Source organism: Empidonax traillii, unplaced genomic scaffold, assembly GCF_003031625.1.
Source record: "Empidonax traillii isolate 1590-97213 ecotype Southwest subspecies unplaced genomic scaffold, ASM303162v1 scaffold205:size1172791, whole genome shotgun sequence".
NCBI classification, from domain to species: domain Eukaryota; kingdom Metazoa; phylum Chordata; class Aves; order Passeriformes; family Tyrannidae; genus Empidonax; species Empidonax traillii.
This window is the reverse complement of record NW_020955398.1, coordinates 1027309-1042473: the sequence shown is the minus strand read 5'-3', so window position 1 is coordinate 1042473 and position 15165 is coordinate 1027309. Positions and strand designations below refer to the sequence as shown.

The window sequence follows — 15165 nt, the reverse complement described above, 5'->3', positions numbered from 1 at the left end:
TGAAGTACTAAGAAAAAGAGGCTGACAGCAGATGCCTGCACACAGAAGCTTAAGAGTGGCTCAAAGTTATTCTTTTCTTTCTCCCCTTATAGTGGTGATGTTTATCCTGAGTCAGAGATTCCTGAGTCTTGTCAGTGAAGACCAGTGCAGAGAAGATGTTCAGTAACTCTGCTCTCTCTGTGTCCTCTGTTACCAGGGTCCCCCCTCCATTTAGTAACAGGCCTACATTGTCCTTTGTTTTCCTTTTGTTACTGATGTATTTGAAGAAGCCCTTCCTGTTGTCCTTGACATCCTTGGCCAGATTTAATTCTAGATGGGAATTGGCCTTCCTTGTCTCATCTCTACTCACACTTACAACCTTTCTATATTCATTCCAAGTGGCCCATCTCCTGGGTGCTTCCATGTCCTGTGTGTTTCCTGCTTATGCTTGAGTAATGACTGGAGTTCTTTATTTACCCAGACAGGTCTCTTGCCCCCTTTGCCCAATTTCTTGCTCATTTCTTGAGTCTGGAGGAAGTAATCCTTGAATATCAACCAACTCTCTTGGACTCCTCTTTCCTGCAGGGCCTGTTTCTGTGGGATTTTTCCAAGAAGGTCCCTGAAAAGGCTAAAGTTGGCTCTCTTGAAACACTGGAATAGGCTTCCTAGTGAGATGCTCAGTGCATTTAGACAATGCACTTAAATAATATGCTTCAGCTTGGTTCACCCTGAGATGATCAGGCAGTTGGACAAGGTGGTGGTTGTAGGTACCTTCCAACAGAAATAGTCTATTCTAAGTCTTTTCTTCCCACAGTGCTGTTACTCACCTGTCATGCAGGAGAGGTGATCTCAGTCCCTTTGGCACTGTGTACCAAAGGTTTTATCCATTGGGGCAGGACTGACTGCCTGGACTCATGCCAAGCTGTTTCCCAGTGTAGGAATGGTGGAACCACACTTAATAACCACAGCGCATGTGGGAGGCAAAGTACCAGCCTGCTCTAAATTATTTAAACATAGCATGAAATGACCTGAGGAAATCAGGCACTCTGTCTCCCTGCCCTCTGGCAAGAGTTTGGTATTTCACCGGGTTCCTGCCTCTTCAAAGCTCTTAAAATCCTGTCAAAGTGATAATGTAAAGCTTTGTCTGGATCATGACTTGAGTGTTCAGCATTTTATAATATTTCATTCCTGTTTTTAGGACCTTTAATCAAACTGTTGGAACTTACGAGGAGCTCCAAACTTACCTTGAAGGTTATGTGGCCGATCTGGCCCAGGCTGATGAAAAGCGACATGCGAAGTAAGTCAGATCATTTGGTAGGTATATCTTTAGTAGGTGATCATAAAAAAGAGTGACAGATACGTAAACAAAATCATGCATGGTAGTTGATGGAGATGGACAGCAGTCATTGTAGTAAAACAGTCTGTATATGCTTATGGAGTCCAAGAAACTTTTCCTGAAGCAAAAGTTGCATAGAATCTCAGTATATTGACTTTGAAACAAGAATTCTCTCTATCCCAAGAAAACTGAGCACAGAACAGAAGTGATGCTGTGCTCAAATAAATTTTGCATTCTCATGGGAAGTTCTTTGACTGGTAAAAATCCTACTCTGACTCCTGACTGAGTTAATGAAACTGTATTACCGTGCAAAAGACTAATTGTCATTTCGGAAAGAAACGAGCATACATAAAGAAGACAGTTTATTTTTAATGTTTCAGTGTAGCACTGATGATACTGATGTCTGCTTTTAGCTGTGGGCCACATGATTTCAACCTGAGCACTACTGGAAATATTAGTAGAGTATGTTTTTCTTCTGTTTAGAAGTGCAGATGCATTCTTATTTCTGATCATTCTACTGGAACTGGTACACAGTCCTTCCAACATTGGTTCTCCAACTTGGAGCACCCAAAGGTTTGCAGCTGACCACATTAAAGTAGGATTCTCATAATGAATCCTCTCTTGATAAAAATACTGTTGATTGTACTCAGTGAACTTCAGCAGCATTTTGCTTCTAATTTACTTCCATAGGATGTCCAGAAAGAAAGTGCTTCTGCACAAAATAAAGTCAGGATTCTCTTAGGAAATAAGCAAGCTTTCCATCCCTTCTTCTCCTTTCCTTCTTCTCCTTTCCTTGTCCTTTTTCTTTTCTTGTCCTTTTCCTTTCCTTTTCCCTTTCTTTCCTCTATATAGAAGCGTTAAAGGTAATAGCAAGGAAGAGCACTAACCTATGTTAATTTTCTCAATGCAGAGGAAGATCCTGCTGTGGACAGCTGTCTAAAGAGGTGTCTTTGGAGATGATAGAGCTGAAGGAGAAAGTAGCCCAGTTCCCTCCTTCCCCATTCAAGAATTTAGAAGTTGTCACAACTCTGGGTGTTGGTGGGTTCGGAAGGGTTGAGCTTGTAAGATTTGTTTTAAACATATTCAAATAGTTTTCTGCCTTAGATGATTGATTTAGCCACTGAATAATATGAAGGATTTTAATATATTACATGATTGTGCCTCTCAGGCAGAAAAACTGTATAAAGCAATGCTTAGTTTAAAAATATTTCAGGACTTGGACATGCAAAGAAGGAAATCCATCTCCTGCTGTTAAAAGTATCTTCCTGGTCACTAGACACAGTCATCAGTTTGTGCATGTGGAGTTTTTAGATGTGCCTACCTGCATTGTGTTCCCTGAATTGCAGGCCTTTTGCCAAGACTCTGTGTGCACCTGAAATAATCTCCACAGCATCACACAGTCTGTTGTTAGAATTGCTTCAGGATGCCCCACAACAGCTAATAACTGGTGTGATCTGTCTCTGAGCTGTGTTGACTGTGAAATTTCCAACATTTTTTAATGGCTCTTTTGAGTCATATTCAATAGCATGAACAGCTGTGTTTCTGGGATACCAAGAGCTTTGTGAGCCTAAAGTCTTAAATTCCACTCTCCCCTGGCTGAGTAGCAAACATCTGAGAAAAACCTGAGAGCATTTTGTGCAGGCTGCTGAAGGTGCAGGTAAATTAAAGGAGACTTTGTGGTTTTAGTGAAGTCAATAATCCTTCACAGTAGTTAAACCATCAATTGTTTTATTCTGATTCATGTTTCACCCAAAAAAACAAAAAAAAAAAAAAAAAAAAAAAAAAAAAAAAAAAAAAAAAAAAAAAAAAAAAAAACAAAAACAAAACAAAAAAAAAAAACCACAGAACTTTCACACTGGGAATTCTACAGCTTCACCTGAATAATAAGCTAAAAATTGAATTCTCATCCAGCTGTAGAACGCAGATAACTGCTTCCTTGGTTTCTAAGAAGCCCTGTTTTAGCTTCCATCTTTTTATTGCATATTGGATAATATTTCAGCATAATGCAAAATAATTTGTAAATATTCTTCCTAAACTGCCTCTACTTTTTGTTCTTTTGTATTATGCTGGTAGTTAGAAATCTTAAATTGAAATTAGGACCCACTGTGGTATAAACTCATTGTAATGTGTAGTACCTATCCAGACTGCTGCTATTTCCCTTTGCAAGTGGGGACTGGGAAACTAAAAAGATCTGATTCTTGACTTAAAGTAATCCATAACAGTTCTGCAAGATATCTGGAATTTGTCCTCATTGCAGCCAGCAATTTTGGTCCTGTGCTGTGTTTGAAAAGATGGATATCAGTATACCTACTGAGAACTGATTGGTAAAATGTCCTTTCTTTGCCTCATATATATTCATCATTTTTATTCACAGGTTAAAGTGAAAAATGAGAATGTGGCTTTTGCTATGAAGTGTATAAAGAAGAAACACGTAGTGGACACCAAACAACAAGAGCATATCTATTCTGAAAAGAAAATCCTTGAGCAGATATGTTCTCCATTCATTGTAAAGTAAGTTGACCGTAAGGTTTCCTTGAATGTTGACCCCCAGCTGACCAACTGAACAGCATTATTAGGAGTGAGGTTTGGCATATATGAGTTCTGAGGAAAAGACACTGCAAGTCTTGCATTTTATTTTGCTTTTCCTACATTGCTACCATTTGTCTCCACAGACTATATCGCACGTTCAAGGATAATAAGTATGTATACATGCTCCTGGAGGCTTGCCTTGGAGGGGAATTGTGGAGCTTGCTGAGAGACAGGTAACAACAAAGTGTAACCTTGCCCTTTAAAATCACCAGTCAGCTCCACGTGTCTACTGAGTAGGTTCTCTATTCAAGGGCTGTCGAGTGAAAAGATGTTTGTTTCAGTTTGGTTCATATTTTGTATGTTATCTGGGTAATAAGTGAGGCATTTTTAGAACTTAACTGTCTGTAAGGATATTGATTGCGTTTCTTCCAGAGGCAGCTTTGATGAATTCACCACCAAGTTCTGTGTTGGGTGTGTGACAGAGGCTTTTGACTATCTACATCACATAGGAATAATCTACAGAGACCTGAAGCCAGAAAACTTAATTTTGGATGCTGAAGGATATATAAAACTGGTAAGATGTAATCCACTGTAATGCTGTCCTTTTGTCTCCTGTTTCTTTGCAAGAGGAATATAAATAGACAGCATATAATTATAGAACCAAGATCCCAGAGTTCAATAACTCTTGTGCTTCAGCAGAATAGAGGGAAGGCTTCTCGTTGCACAATGAGAAACAAAGGCATTGTAAGCGACAGACAAATTGGGGATTTGCAGTCTCTGAGAGTTCTTGCCACAGCATAAATAGCAAAAAAAAATTCTCCCAGCAGCTAGTTTTATTGTAAAGACAGGACCTACATTTCCTGGATGCAGAATTACCTCCCTGTCCAGCCTCAAGCAATCTTAGGTTCTACATTCATTCGTTTAATCTACAATCAGAGGTTCCCTCTCTTTGTAGAAGGGAACACAATAAAGAACTGCCATACCTGACTATGTCTGTAAAAAGGGCAACAAGAATGCCCCTCAAAGAACTTGAAATATCCTGTCTGAGGACAGTGAGCAACCCGGTGTGTTCCAGGGGCGGTAAATCTCATGTCCTCAAGGAAATCATGGGTTGTTGTCTTCAAAAGGAAAATAATTCAGAAAATTACTTGTGATAATAAATGGATCTGTTTTATAACATTGAATGATCTAGTGGAATTACTTCTCTCTCCGTCACAGCTACACTTTGTAGTTGTTTTAGATCTAAACTAGCAACTCTGAGATCTTTGCAGGAGGGCAGGAAGCAATTAAGACTTTAAGGGTTCCCAGCATGAAACACCTCTGCATTATGCGGCACATGTTGATTTTGATCAGGTTGATTTTGGATTTGCAAAGAAGATTGGATCAGGGCAGAAAACCTGGACGTTTTGTGGAACTCCTGAGTATGTTGCTCCTGAAGTCATTCTGAGTAAAGGCCATGACTTTAGTGTGGATTTTTGGTCCCTTGGGATTCTTGTGTATGAACTCCTTACTGGCAGGTAAGTGCCTCCTATTCCAAGTTCTTACTTTTTTTGTTTGTTTCTAGAGACCTTTTTAAAGTTACTTTCAAAATAAACAGGTTTTGTTGGAGACTTGCAAAATGATATTTGGTTTTGCCTCTTACGCATGTCTTACCTTCCATCATTCAGCAATGCCACAGACAAAGTGTGGTACATACACTCAGTTCTGGCTTACTTATCCAAGGAAAGGGCCAGGCACAGCCTATAATTAGCTGGTGTAGAGCTCCTTTGATGACGATGATAATGATGTTTCCTGTGAGGAACAACTTACAAAAGACCGTTATTTTCCTCCTTAGAGGGTGAAGGGGTACAGTGGGGTGGGTGAACTGTAAGCAGGGCTCATTCTTTTCCTCCATACACATTCCCATGACAATTCTTTGCAAATGCTCAGTGGTAATACAACATGGAAGCTTCTCTGAGTTAGACCAGAGGCAGAGCTGGCTTAGAGGGGCACATATGGTCATGCATTTTCCCTGATACCTACAGGAAGCTTCTCATTCTCCAACCTTTCTAATATCTTAAAGAGGCTGAAAGGGTGAGGGTTGCAAAACTGGAAAGGTGTGCTTTTTTTCCATATTCTCAAATATTTGGTTTGATAAGTAATGGCCACATCTGCTCTTGTCAGACGTTCCATTTGTCAGTGTGACTTTCTTTTCCTAGTCCACCATTCTCTGGGGCTGATCAGATGATGACATATAATTTGATTCTCAAAGGCATTGAAAAGCTGGATTTTCCTAAAACAATAACAAGGCGGCCTGAGGATTTGATCCGCAGACTGTGCAGGTAGGAGGGGCAGTTTGTGGCAAAGCCTGGGTGTAGGTAGATTGAACTCTTTTAGAATTCAGACTAGAGTGTTGCATTCCTGACAACTTGATTTAGAATTGTTATGCATAGTATGGGCCATTCTGATTATATTCAGTATGCATTGCATGCCTCTGAATATGTATCACACCTCTCAGTCGGCAGAGGTAGCATCTACAAATGTTGGCTCTGGGCTCTCTCTGTAGCTGTGACTTTTTTTCTGAAACACATCTTAGGGAAAACTTGCAAAGCGTGGGCTGAGGAAAGAGCTAAGGGATTTGATTTTGCTATTAAGCACACTGGTTAAAAAAAACCCAAATACTTCCAAACTTACTTAGTCCTATAGTTTCTACAGAAAACATAGGGCACTAAAGACTGACTTAAGCGCATTTGAAAATGCAAAAGGCAGTATTTCAAAAGGGCCAGCATAACTCAGAAGCATTAGTGCACAGTGGCATGCATAGCTAGTGACACTGCTGATTTTGAACTCCCAGTTCCTATGGGATTTCATCTGTGGCACTAGGAACAGTGTACAACATGCTTGTCTATCAGCATTTGAAAGGAACTTTGTAAAATTTGATTTGGCTCCTTTTGTAACTCATGACCAAGCCTGCTGGTCAAGCGAAAAAAAGGATGTGCAACCAAAATTCATCCAGTTGATTTCACTCTGCTGCTTCTCACAGCCCATTTACACTGTTTTGGCTCCCTAGAAGGTTTCTCCATCCTTAAAAGAGGGGAGCAGTGAGCAACACCTCATTATGTCTCCTTAAGAGGCCACGTGTTTTATGCAAGCTCCATCCCTGTGTAACTGTTAAAAGCAAGCAGTTAGGACCTATAAATGCTGTTTAAATAAATAGGAATATTTTATAAATTCTTATCCTTTTTTTTTTCTCTTTCTTTTAAGGCAAAACCCTACAGAAAGATTAGGCAATTTGAGGAATGGAATTAATGACATCAAGAAGCACAGGTAAACAAAAGAATCTGCCAAGAAGAAAATTTGGGATTTAATTTGATATATTTTTAATATTTTAGAACCCAGTCTGGTAAACCCATAAAGAGAGATTTCTATTACTATTGAGTATATGTGCAGCTACACTAAGTGATGATATGAGCATAAATCCGCAACGTGTTCAGCATCTGCCTTTCAGACCTCCTGACCTTTAAACAGTTGCTTTTTAAGAATGAGTAGTTAAGAGCTCCAAAGCAATACTAGGTTTTTGTCCTCTTGCTAATGAAGACAGTCCTCTGTAGATCAAACATTTTCTGCTTTCTCTTTTTGTCTGAGTTGTTTCTAAACCATGCACTTCGTGCATGTTCTTTGACTTTTCTGCTTCTTTCCTTCTTCTCATGCTGTAAAGAGGGATGAATTCCAAGGGGACACATAAGTCTTTGCATGGCAATACTAACCTGTATTAACCTGCCTGTCACTGCATCTCCTCTGTACAGAAGTGCCAGTGTTTCTGGTGGTCCTGAAGCTCTCCCTTCCTTGTATGGCAATGACAGTGTTTGAGTTTCCTCTTTCTAATAACTATGTTGTTACATGGGCAGGAGCTGTCATAAAAAAAATTCTTATAGCCCTTATTCACATGTTTTTCAGCTGTTCATATCATAATGACAGAAAACAAGCCTCTTTTGGTCTCTCCCTGTCTGTCTTTCATTTTCTTTTAATCAGGTGGTTGAGTGGATTTAACTGGGATAGTCTGAAAGTGAGGAAATTAACGTCACCTTTAAAAAGAGAGGTACTGGCTTTGGCTTTCAATATCATAATGCTTTACTAATATAGCTTGGCTTCAAAGAACAACTGATGGCAATAGCAAAATTTCCCATAGGTGCATTTGAATTATTATAGTTTTATGTTTTTAGTGAAAATTGCATGAAAGAAAGAGAGACAGCAAGCAATACATAAATAATAAAATATATAAATATATATTTATATATAAAATATATAAAAATATAAATATAAATTATAAATAATAAATATAAATATATAAATATATAAATATATATAAATAAACTATAAATGAAATATAAATAAATAAAATATAAATAAAATATAAATAATGGAAATATTATTCTGCCTTTGTACTTTGCATTAGATTTTCACCGTTGCTAGAATAAATGGTGTTTGGTCAGAAACTAATACTGAAAAAAACATATTTTCCTTGGTAATGGGCACATTATTAAGACGCATTGTTCACATTACTGTGCAGAGTACAAATTCCTGCATTCTCTTACTATTGAGTTACAACGCGCCCTTTAGTAAGCTCCCTCTTTTAAATGGCCAATTTTTTTTCCCTAAAATGCAAAGAGATTGAGAGTAAAGAATTTGAAACTCACTTTGACCTCAGTTCGAAACAAAAAAATTATTCAGAGATCTGCTTTGAGTAGCTACTATATGAATGTAGATTTGATTTCAAAGAAAATCGAATCAAAATTGTGTGCAGTGTGGCCCAGCTTTCTTACTGACTTTACAGGGCTTTGGTGAAATCTTGGGGTTGATAATATTTGGGAAGTACTTTTGTATAGGAAGGCTACTGCCATTGCTCTGTTGTACAATCTAATTACTGGAAGTTTATCTTTTAAAGAATGAGGAATTGCCTCCATTGAAACAAGTCACCTGTATCATACCAGCCTTTCATCTCCACAGTGGTAGCAATAAAAATTATGCATAATCAGTGATGAACATTTTCAAAAGTTACTTTCTGAAACAACCATTTGTTTGTGTTTTTAATGTCCTAGTTGTCTGGGCCGACTGATTACAGCTACTTTGACAGCTATCCACCTGAAGAGGGAACCCCTCCAGATGAACTTTCAGGCTGGGACAAGGATTTCTGATAATTGTTTCTTCTGGGGCATTTATAGAGACTCATAGGCTTCAGTTCTAAACCTGCTATCTTGTTTCTTACTACAAACTACAGTTCTTCTTGAAGAATAGAAGACCATGAAGCAACCAGAGCTTGATTGGACAATGCACCAAAATCCGTGTCCATCTCTTTATAACAAGGGCATGCATTCAGTCAACAGATATAGCCTGAGTGTGTTTTGATACACAGTGTCCCTACGAGTATTTTCAGACACTGTGGGTTGGATTTATGGTTTTCCTGTTAGAAATGTCAGTAGCTAATACTTTGATATTAAAAAGGTTACCATATGTCTTTATTTTGGATGGAGAGGATTGGAAGCCAATAACTCTGTGGCATTTATCAGCTGACAACTATAGGCACTTATTTTTCATTTTATCTGAAGTCTGCTGTGTTTCACTTTTTCCCAGTAATGTCCAGTATTGCATTAATCCAGAAATATGTATAAAAGAGACTGTTACTGAAAGGTTAATTTGATCTGATGCTGCAGCTAAAAGAGTATCACTGTGGAGGCTGCCTCTCTGTCAGTTGAGTTTTGCAACAGGTTGAATATATGACACAGGTCAAATGAAAGCCCAGTAGGAAGCAAGGTATATACATAATAGAAGTTGCCTAGAGAAGCAGACTATGGTTTATATTTCCCTTACTGCTTCTATTTCTTACAATGTTTTGCTTTTATGTAGTGAGAAGATAAAATAGATGGACAAAAAGCATTTACCTTACAGGGGAAAAAAAATGCAGTTGGATGTTGTGCATTCATGGTTTATACAGAAAAATTCTGTTGCTCTGTAGTGAAGAACTACAACTGCTGTTGAAACAGGATTGTTCCTGATTGTCCTACTGGGCTTATGAGATTGATGCACCCTGTTAGGATTTGTTTCAGCTCCCACAGAGATGAAGTCCAATCTGAATTTCAGTACTGAAGCTCCCACAGCGCACTGCATTTCACGTGCTGGGTGGAAAACCTCCCAGGAAACTTGTACTGTGTTACTGCTGGATAGTCTTCCTAGCTGCTGCTAGTCATGACTTTTCCACCGGGTGAGGGGGGGACTGCCACAGGGGCAGTTCAATGGTTTGTTACACGGTTATAATTATTCTTTACTGCTGAGTGGCCATTGCTTTGACAGCAAATCAATTTAAATATTTTGTATAACCTTCAGACTGAATAAGGCAGTAGAACATTTTCCATTTAATTTAATGAAGGTTGGATTGAGCCCTTGAAAGAAGACACTACATGTTTGGCTGGTTTTGTTTCCCTGCTTGGTTGCAAATTTTTATGGAAATTTTCAGCCAGCAAAGCCTTTGCAAAATGGTGGTGAACACACACAGTCAGAGAGGATGGAGCAGAGGCTATAAGCTGAGACTGTAGATGCTTGCAACTAGCTCTGTTTAGCAATACCAAAGACCAGATTTTCTTTTCAGGATATAGACAAGCACTAAAAGTTAGGTATTTATGTTTCTCTGTGCATTTTTCTTTCTCCCATAAGTATTTTTTATTACAGTCAAAATAATATTGCGCCAAGTTTTATAAAAAGCTTTTGAATGTATTTTTCCATTGTACTTACAGGTAGTTTCCTTATATATATATATATATTAAAAATAATAATGGTGTGTATATATATTTTTTTTTAAGTGAAGAAGTAGCTGTATGATAAGTTTAGTTCAGTTAGCATTAAGTCTGTGCAGCTGTAGGATATATTTTCTTTATAAAGTTTAACTTATCTTGTTTATTTTTGTGCAAATAAAGTAAGCTTACAGTGCAGTGGGCAGGACATTAATATTTTAGAAGTGCACTCCATACAGCAGTCCAGATTCGTAGTGCTGATTTATACTTCTTGTCTACAAGATTCAGAAGAGACTGAGGCAGGAAAGACTACCCTGAAGGGGCATCAGAGTCACTGATGTTGTTTCTTGCAGCATATCCCCCCGTCAGATTATGTTTTCTCTAGTGGATGTTGAGAAAATGAGTGCATAAGAAGCTACAGTAAATGAGGTCGCAGATCATTTCTTGCTTATGTAGAGTACCCAGGTACATTTGACTCATTTTATTTCTGGCACATATGCAGTTGACTGAGCTGAAGTTTTCCAGAAACAAGCAGAAGCTGATACAGTAGAGGCTAAACATTACTTGAACTATGACAACAGATGTACTTCAGACTTCAGCATGGCACCAGTGGAGTTATGCTGATGTGAAACAAGCAGATAAGTGATTCAGGCTCAAGTAGCTTCACAGTGCAGGAGATCATGGGAAAATTGAATGGACAGTTACGATGATGATCAGATTGTCCTTATTGTTGCCTTTTCTAATTTAACGCCATTGAATAATAGATTTTGATCATGCTGTGGATATGTTAGTAACTGTCTGAGTTCTGTCCTTGGTGTTCTTATCTGTGCTTTGCCTTCCTGTCTTGTCAGCTTTGCTTTTATTGTGTGGCTCCCTGAGAAACCCAGCTGTAGCCATGCTTTTTAACCTGTACTTCTGCCACAAGAGAACATGCCTCAGGAGGCAGGAAGGATGATGTTTCTTCCTGACAGAGGGCAGAGATGAGGAACAGTTAGCCTGGGCTGGGTAGATCAAAGTGCCTTCCCCCAGCTAGCACATCAGAGTGAAGATGCAGGTGAGCACTTCAGAGAGACTTGTAGGTAGGAGCAGAAGCACAGTGAGAGAGAAAAGTCCCAGGCATGTGATAATTCTAGCCAGTTTTTAGTGCAAATGATTAATTTTCACCCTGTCCTCACAGCTGCTTCTTCAGGCTTTGAGAAGGGTGAGGTTGGCCACCCCGAATGCCTGAATGCATCACCTCTTAATAGAAAGGGGAAGAAGTAACTTCAGTGCCACAAACATTTGCATTTGATCATAGAAGGGGCTGTGGAGAGGATGTTAGAGAGTGTAAGCCTGTAAGATTTTTGCATTTAATGAGAAGAAATAGCTGTCTTGATATTTAGGGAGTCTCTGCAATTTTAGGCAGGACTTAACAGGTCTTACTTGCAATGCAGAGCACCTGAGATCCCTTTCTCTTCCCCCTGCTCAACAAGCTACCTCTGAACAGACACAGCTTTCCCCTGCTGTGGTCCCCAGGGACCTTGTGATGTAGCAGCAAGAAGAATAATTTTTATCTTTATTTGACAAAGTCCTGGGAGATTTAAGTCCCTTGACGATTTTAAAGCCCCTTCAGCGAGCTGTGTGTAGCTTTGGGTTTTAACACCTTTGACAGTTTGACAATTTGGCTTCTTCAAGATTGCTTAGAAAGTGTGGGAAACAAGAGACCATTAAAGACAGCTTTCTCAACTGTAGCATAGCACACTGTCCTAAATTCATCCTCCCTTGTGCAAGGCAGCACAGGACTGGTGCTCTTTATCTCTTAAGTTCTTTGTGCCTGAATGTTGTAGCATCAGTAAAATCGTTAATTCCTCCCAAACGTGGAAAGCAAGGAGGAGGCTGCGCAGAGAGCAGATGCGAAGATGTAAAATTAAATGCATCCATAATCATGCAGAGATGTAACCTGTCTTCCTCAAACATTATGTTCCTGTGGCTTTGGGAACCTGGGACACCTCCAGGTGAGAGGGCTGAGTGTTACTTTGAGACCCAACACAGATTTATTCAGTAGGCTGGGCCAGCAGGGAATGATCGAGCAGCGAGAAGCATCTTTTCCCTTTATTAGTCAGTCTCTGCTCTTGTCACTGTCTTGTCATCAAAAGCAATTGTGTGCAACATGATGCCAGACAGGGAGTTATAAATTCAAAGCAAACTGAGTTGCACACCAGGCACAGAAAAAGTGGGTAATTATTTTCTCACAAATCCATGATCTGTTGTTTGCCACACAAATAGTGCCCAGCAGTCTGTCTTGGGGACAGCAGCAAGAGTTACATCAGAGGTCAGGTGCGTCCTTTGGCAGAACTCCTGAATTTGAGCTCATTGCAACTCCTAATATTCTGTGGTTCATCGCTGATTGACAGGACTTGGGACAAAAGTACTCAAATACGGGAAGCTCCTCATCCACAGAAATCAGAGGCACACTGTGGCTGACCCCCACCAGCCAGCATTTCATTGATGTGTGGCAGATAAGAAGCGGCCCTTCTCTTTTTTAGCTCATCTGACGCGCTTGCAGAGCCAAAATCTGTTGCCTGTACCAAGATGCAGACCAGCAACAGCAAAAGACAGAATGAACATTCCAATTAAATTATGGGGCTAATAGTAGGAGACACAGCTGCTGAATAGTCTAGCTAGTCACTGGGGACATCCCAATTGTTTTCCATGCTGCCTTACTAAGCCAAAAACATTCCAGAAAAAGAAAGCTGAAACCTACTCTAATGGGACTCAAAAGAGTCAGAAATGAAGTACAGGTACACTGCTGGAGTGCCTGGCTGCCGAGAGCTTGCGGTAGAGATGTTTCTGATCAGCTTCCCTGCAGGAGAGGAGGAGCAACAGAAACATGCCAGGCCTTATCTTGAACTATGTTCCTTGCAGTGCCTCATCCTGCTGAGAGCAAAGCAGAGGGGAGCCATGTTCTGGTTCCTTCAGCTTATGCATTGTTTGTCACGTAGAGGGATTGTACTTAGGCACCAGAAGCAGATATTTTGCTGGAGACTGACTGCCCTTCTTTGTCTTGTGGGCAAGCTGACAATCCCCCAGCCCTCCCATGGGCCGTTAAAAAGCTGCAAGGTACTTTCTCCACTGTATCTTTGGGAAGATACAGTGTGGTGCTGATGAAAGGAAGTACCATGAGAAGGTTAAAAATTCACTGAATCCCTGAAGTGTAGTACAGAACAAATAAAAAAACTTAGGAAAAAAGAGTGAATAACCAAACCTAGAGGAACCAAGAGCTATGACCAGAGAACTGAGGAACAGGAGGACACTAAAAATCAAACTACAAAGCCAAAGAACAACTCTGCTCAAACTTTGGGCTCATTGACATTGTAAAATACCCACAGGCTAAGATTAGCCCACAGGCAAAGCTTTTCCCTTGCTCACATTAGCCCCTTCCTCACAAAGCATGCACAGTAAGGTAAGTGTGTACTGTATCTTTAAATGGAGGCAAATCAATGATAAGCCAATCACTATAGCTTTTTAATGTATGTTGTTACATATACAGGACACGTTGATTTCTACTGATTTGAAGTGTATAAAAATGGGCACCTGGCATACTGAAGGTGTGCTAGCTTTGTGGATTTACCACCTAGCACCCATCTTGGCACAGATATGAAATAAAATCAAACATATTGATTGTGTGTGGATTGGCTCTTGCACACTGGGTGAAAGAACGCTGCTTTTGGGACATCAGTACTATTCTAAGAAAGGAACATGCTGTAATCCTAACAGAAGGCAACATGGGGAGCTGTTCCGAGCCCCTGAAGGGCCCACTTTTCTGCTGAGGCCCAGAGGTGTGTACCTCAAAAGCATCAAAAGTACTGTAAAGGAAATTATTTTAGTGATAGTGTTACTCACACCTTGAACAAAGAAATTGGATATATTGGCACAAAACTGAGGTTGTCTTGTCAAGCTCTATGAAATCTATTTTGCAACAAGCTCTCTACAAACTGAAGATTAGATTTAGTTCGGTTTATTGTTTGAGCTGGTGTGGTTTTTAACAGTAGGCATTGTCACACTGAATTTTATAAATTCTACGTATTTATTTGTTCAGCTGTTACAAGACAACTGTTGGAAACTACTGCATCTGGTTTTGCTTGCAGGGTCTGAAGTCTACCAAAAATCCAAGCCTGCTTCCAGCTTAGCAGGTGGCATTCTCCACATCTCCCAGTGATACCAGGAGTGACCAATGGATTAAAAAGTGAATCCTATTGTACAGTCAGCCTGTGTACATCACTACTTCTGAGCGTCCTAAAGTCAAGACAGGAGACACAACAGCTCCACACCAGAGAGACAGGCTCTTTTTCATTACCAAGACACAGCAGCGAAAAGCTTTTTGTTTTCTGCAACTGTCTGTCTGTCCAGCCAGGAGGAAAGCACAGCATTTGTCTTCCAGTTTTTAAGTCCATCTGATTTGCAGATAGAGTGTCTGACTTTTCTCCTGCCCATTTCCCTTAGAGAAGGCTTGCAGATTTGGTTCCAGCCTGGCCAAATAACAGCTTCATAACTTTCAAGTTCCTCCTGCCTAAAAAC

At 39.8% G+C, this 15165-nt stretch overlaps 1 protein-coding gene across 3 annotated transcripts in view; it reads left to right on the top strand.

The window, feature by feature from the left end:
- The window catches only part of PRKG2 (protein kinase cGMP-dependent 2), a 32055-nt gene extending 18419 nt beyond the window's left edge, over positions 1–13636 (top strand). For 2 of the 3 annotated variants that reach the window (XM_027887272.1, XM_027887274.1), the window contains 10 exons: positions 1178–1276; positions 2226–2376; positions 3690–3826; positions 3988–4077; positions 4277–4418; positions 5198–5361; positions 6043–6165; positions 7088–7150; positions 7856–7922; positions 8923–13636. In XM_027887272.1, the coding sequence (XP_027743073.1) occupies positions 1178–1276; positions 2226–2376; positions 3690–3826; positions 3988–4077; positions 4277–4418; positions 5198–5361; positions 6043–6165; positions 7088–7150; positions 7856–7922; positions 8923–9018 (1132 nt within the window). In that variant the 3' untranslated portion in view covers positions 9019–13636. The remainder of the gene's footprint in view (positions 1–1177; positions 1277–2225; positions 2377–3689; positions 3827–3987; positions 4078–4276; positions 4419–5197; positions 5362–6042; positions 6166–7087; positions 7151–7855; positions 7923–8922) is intronic. The other variant, XM_027887273.1, reaches the window with a different exon arrangement.
- The last annotated feature ends 1529 nt before the right edge of the window (positions 13637–15165 follow it).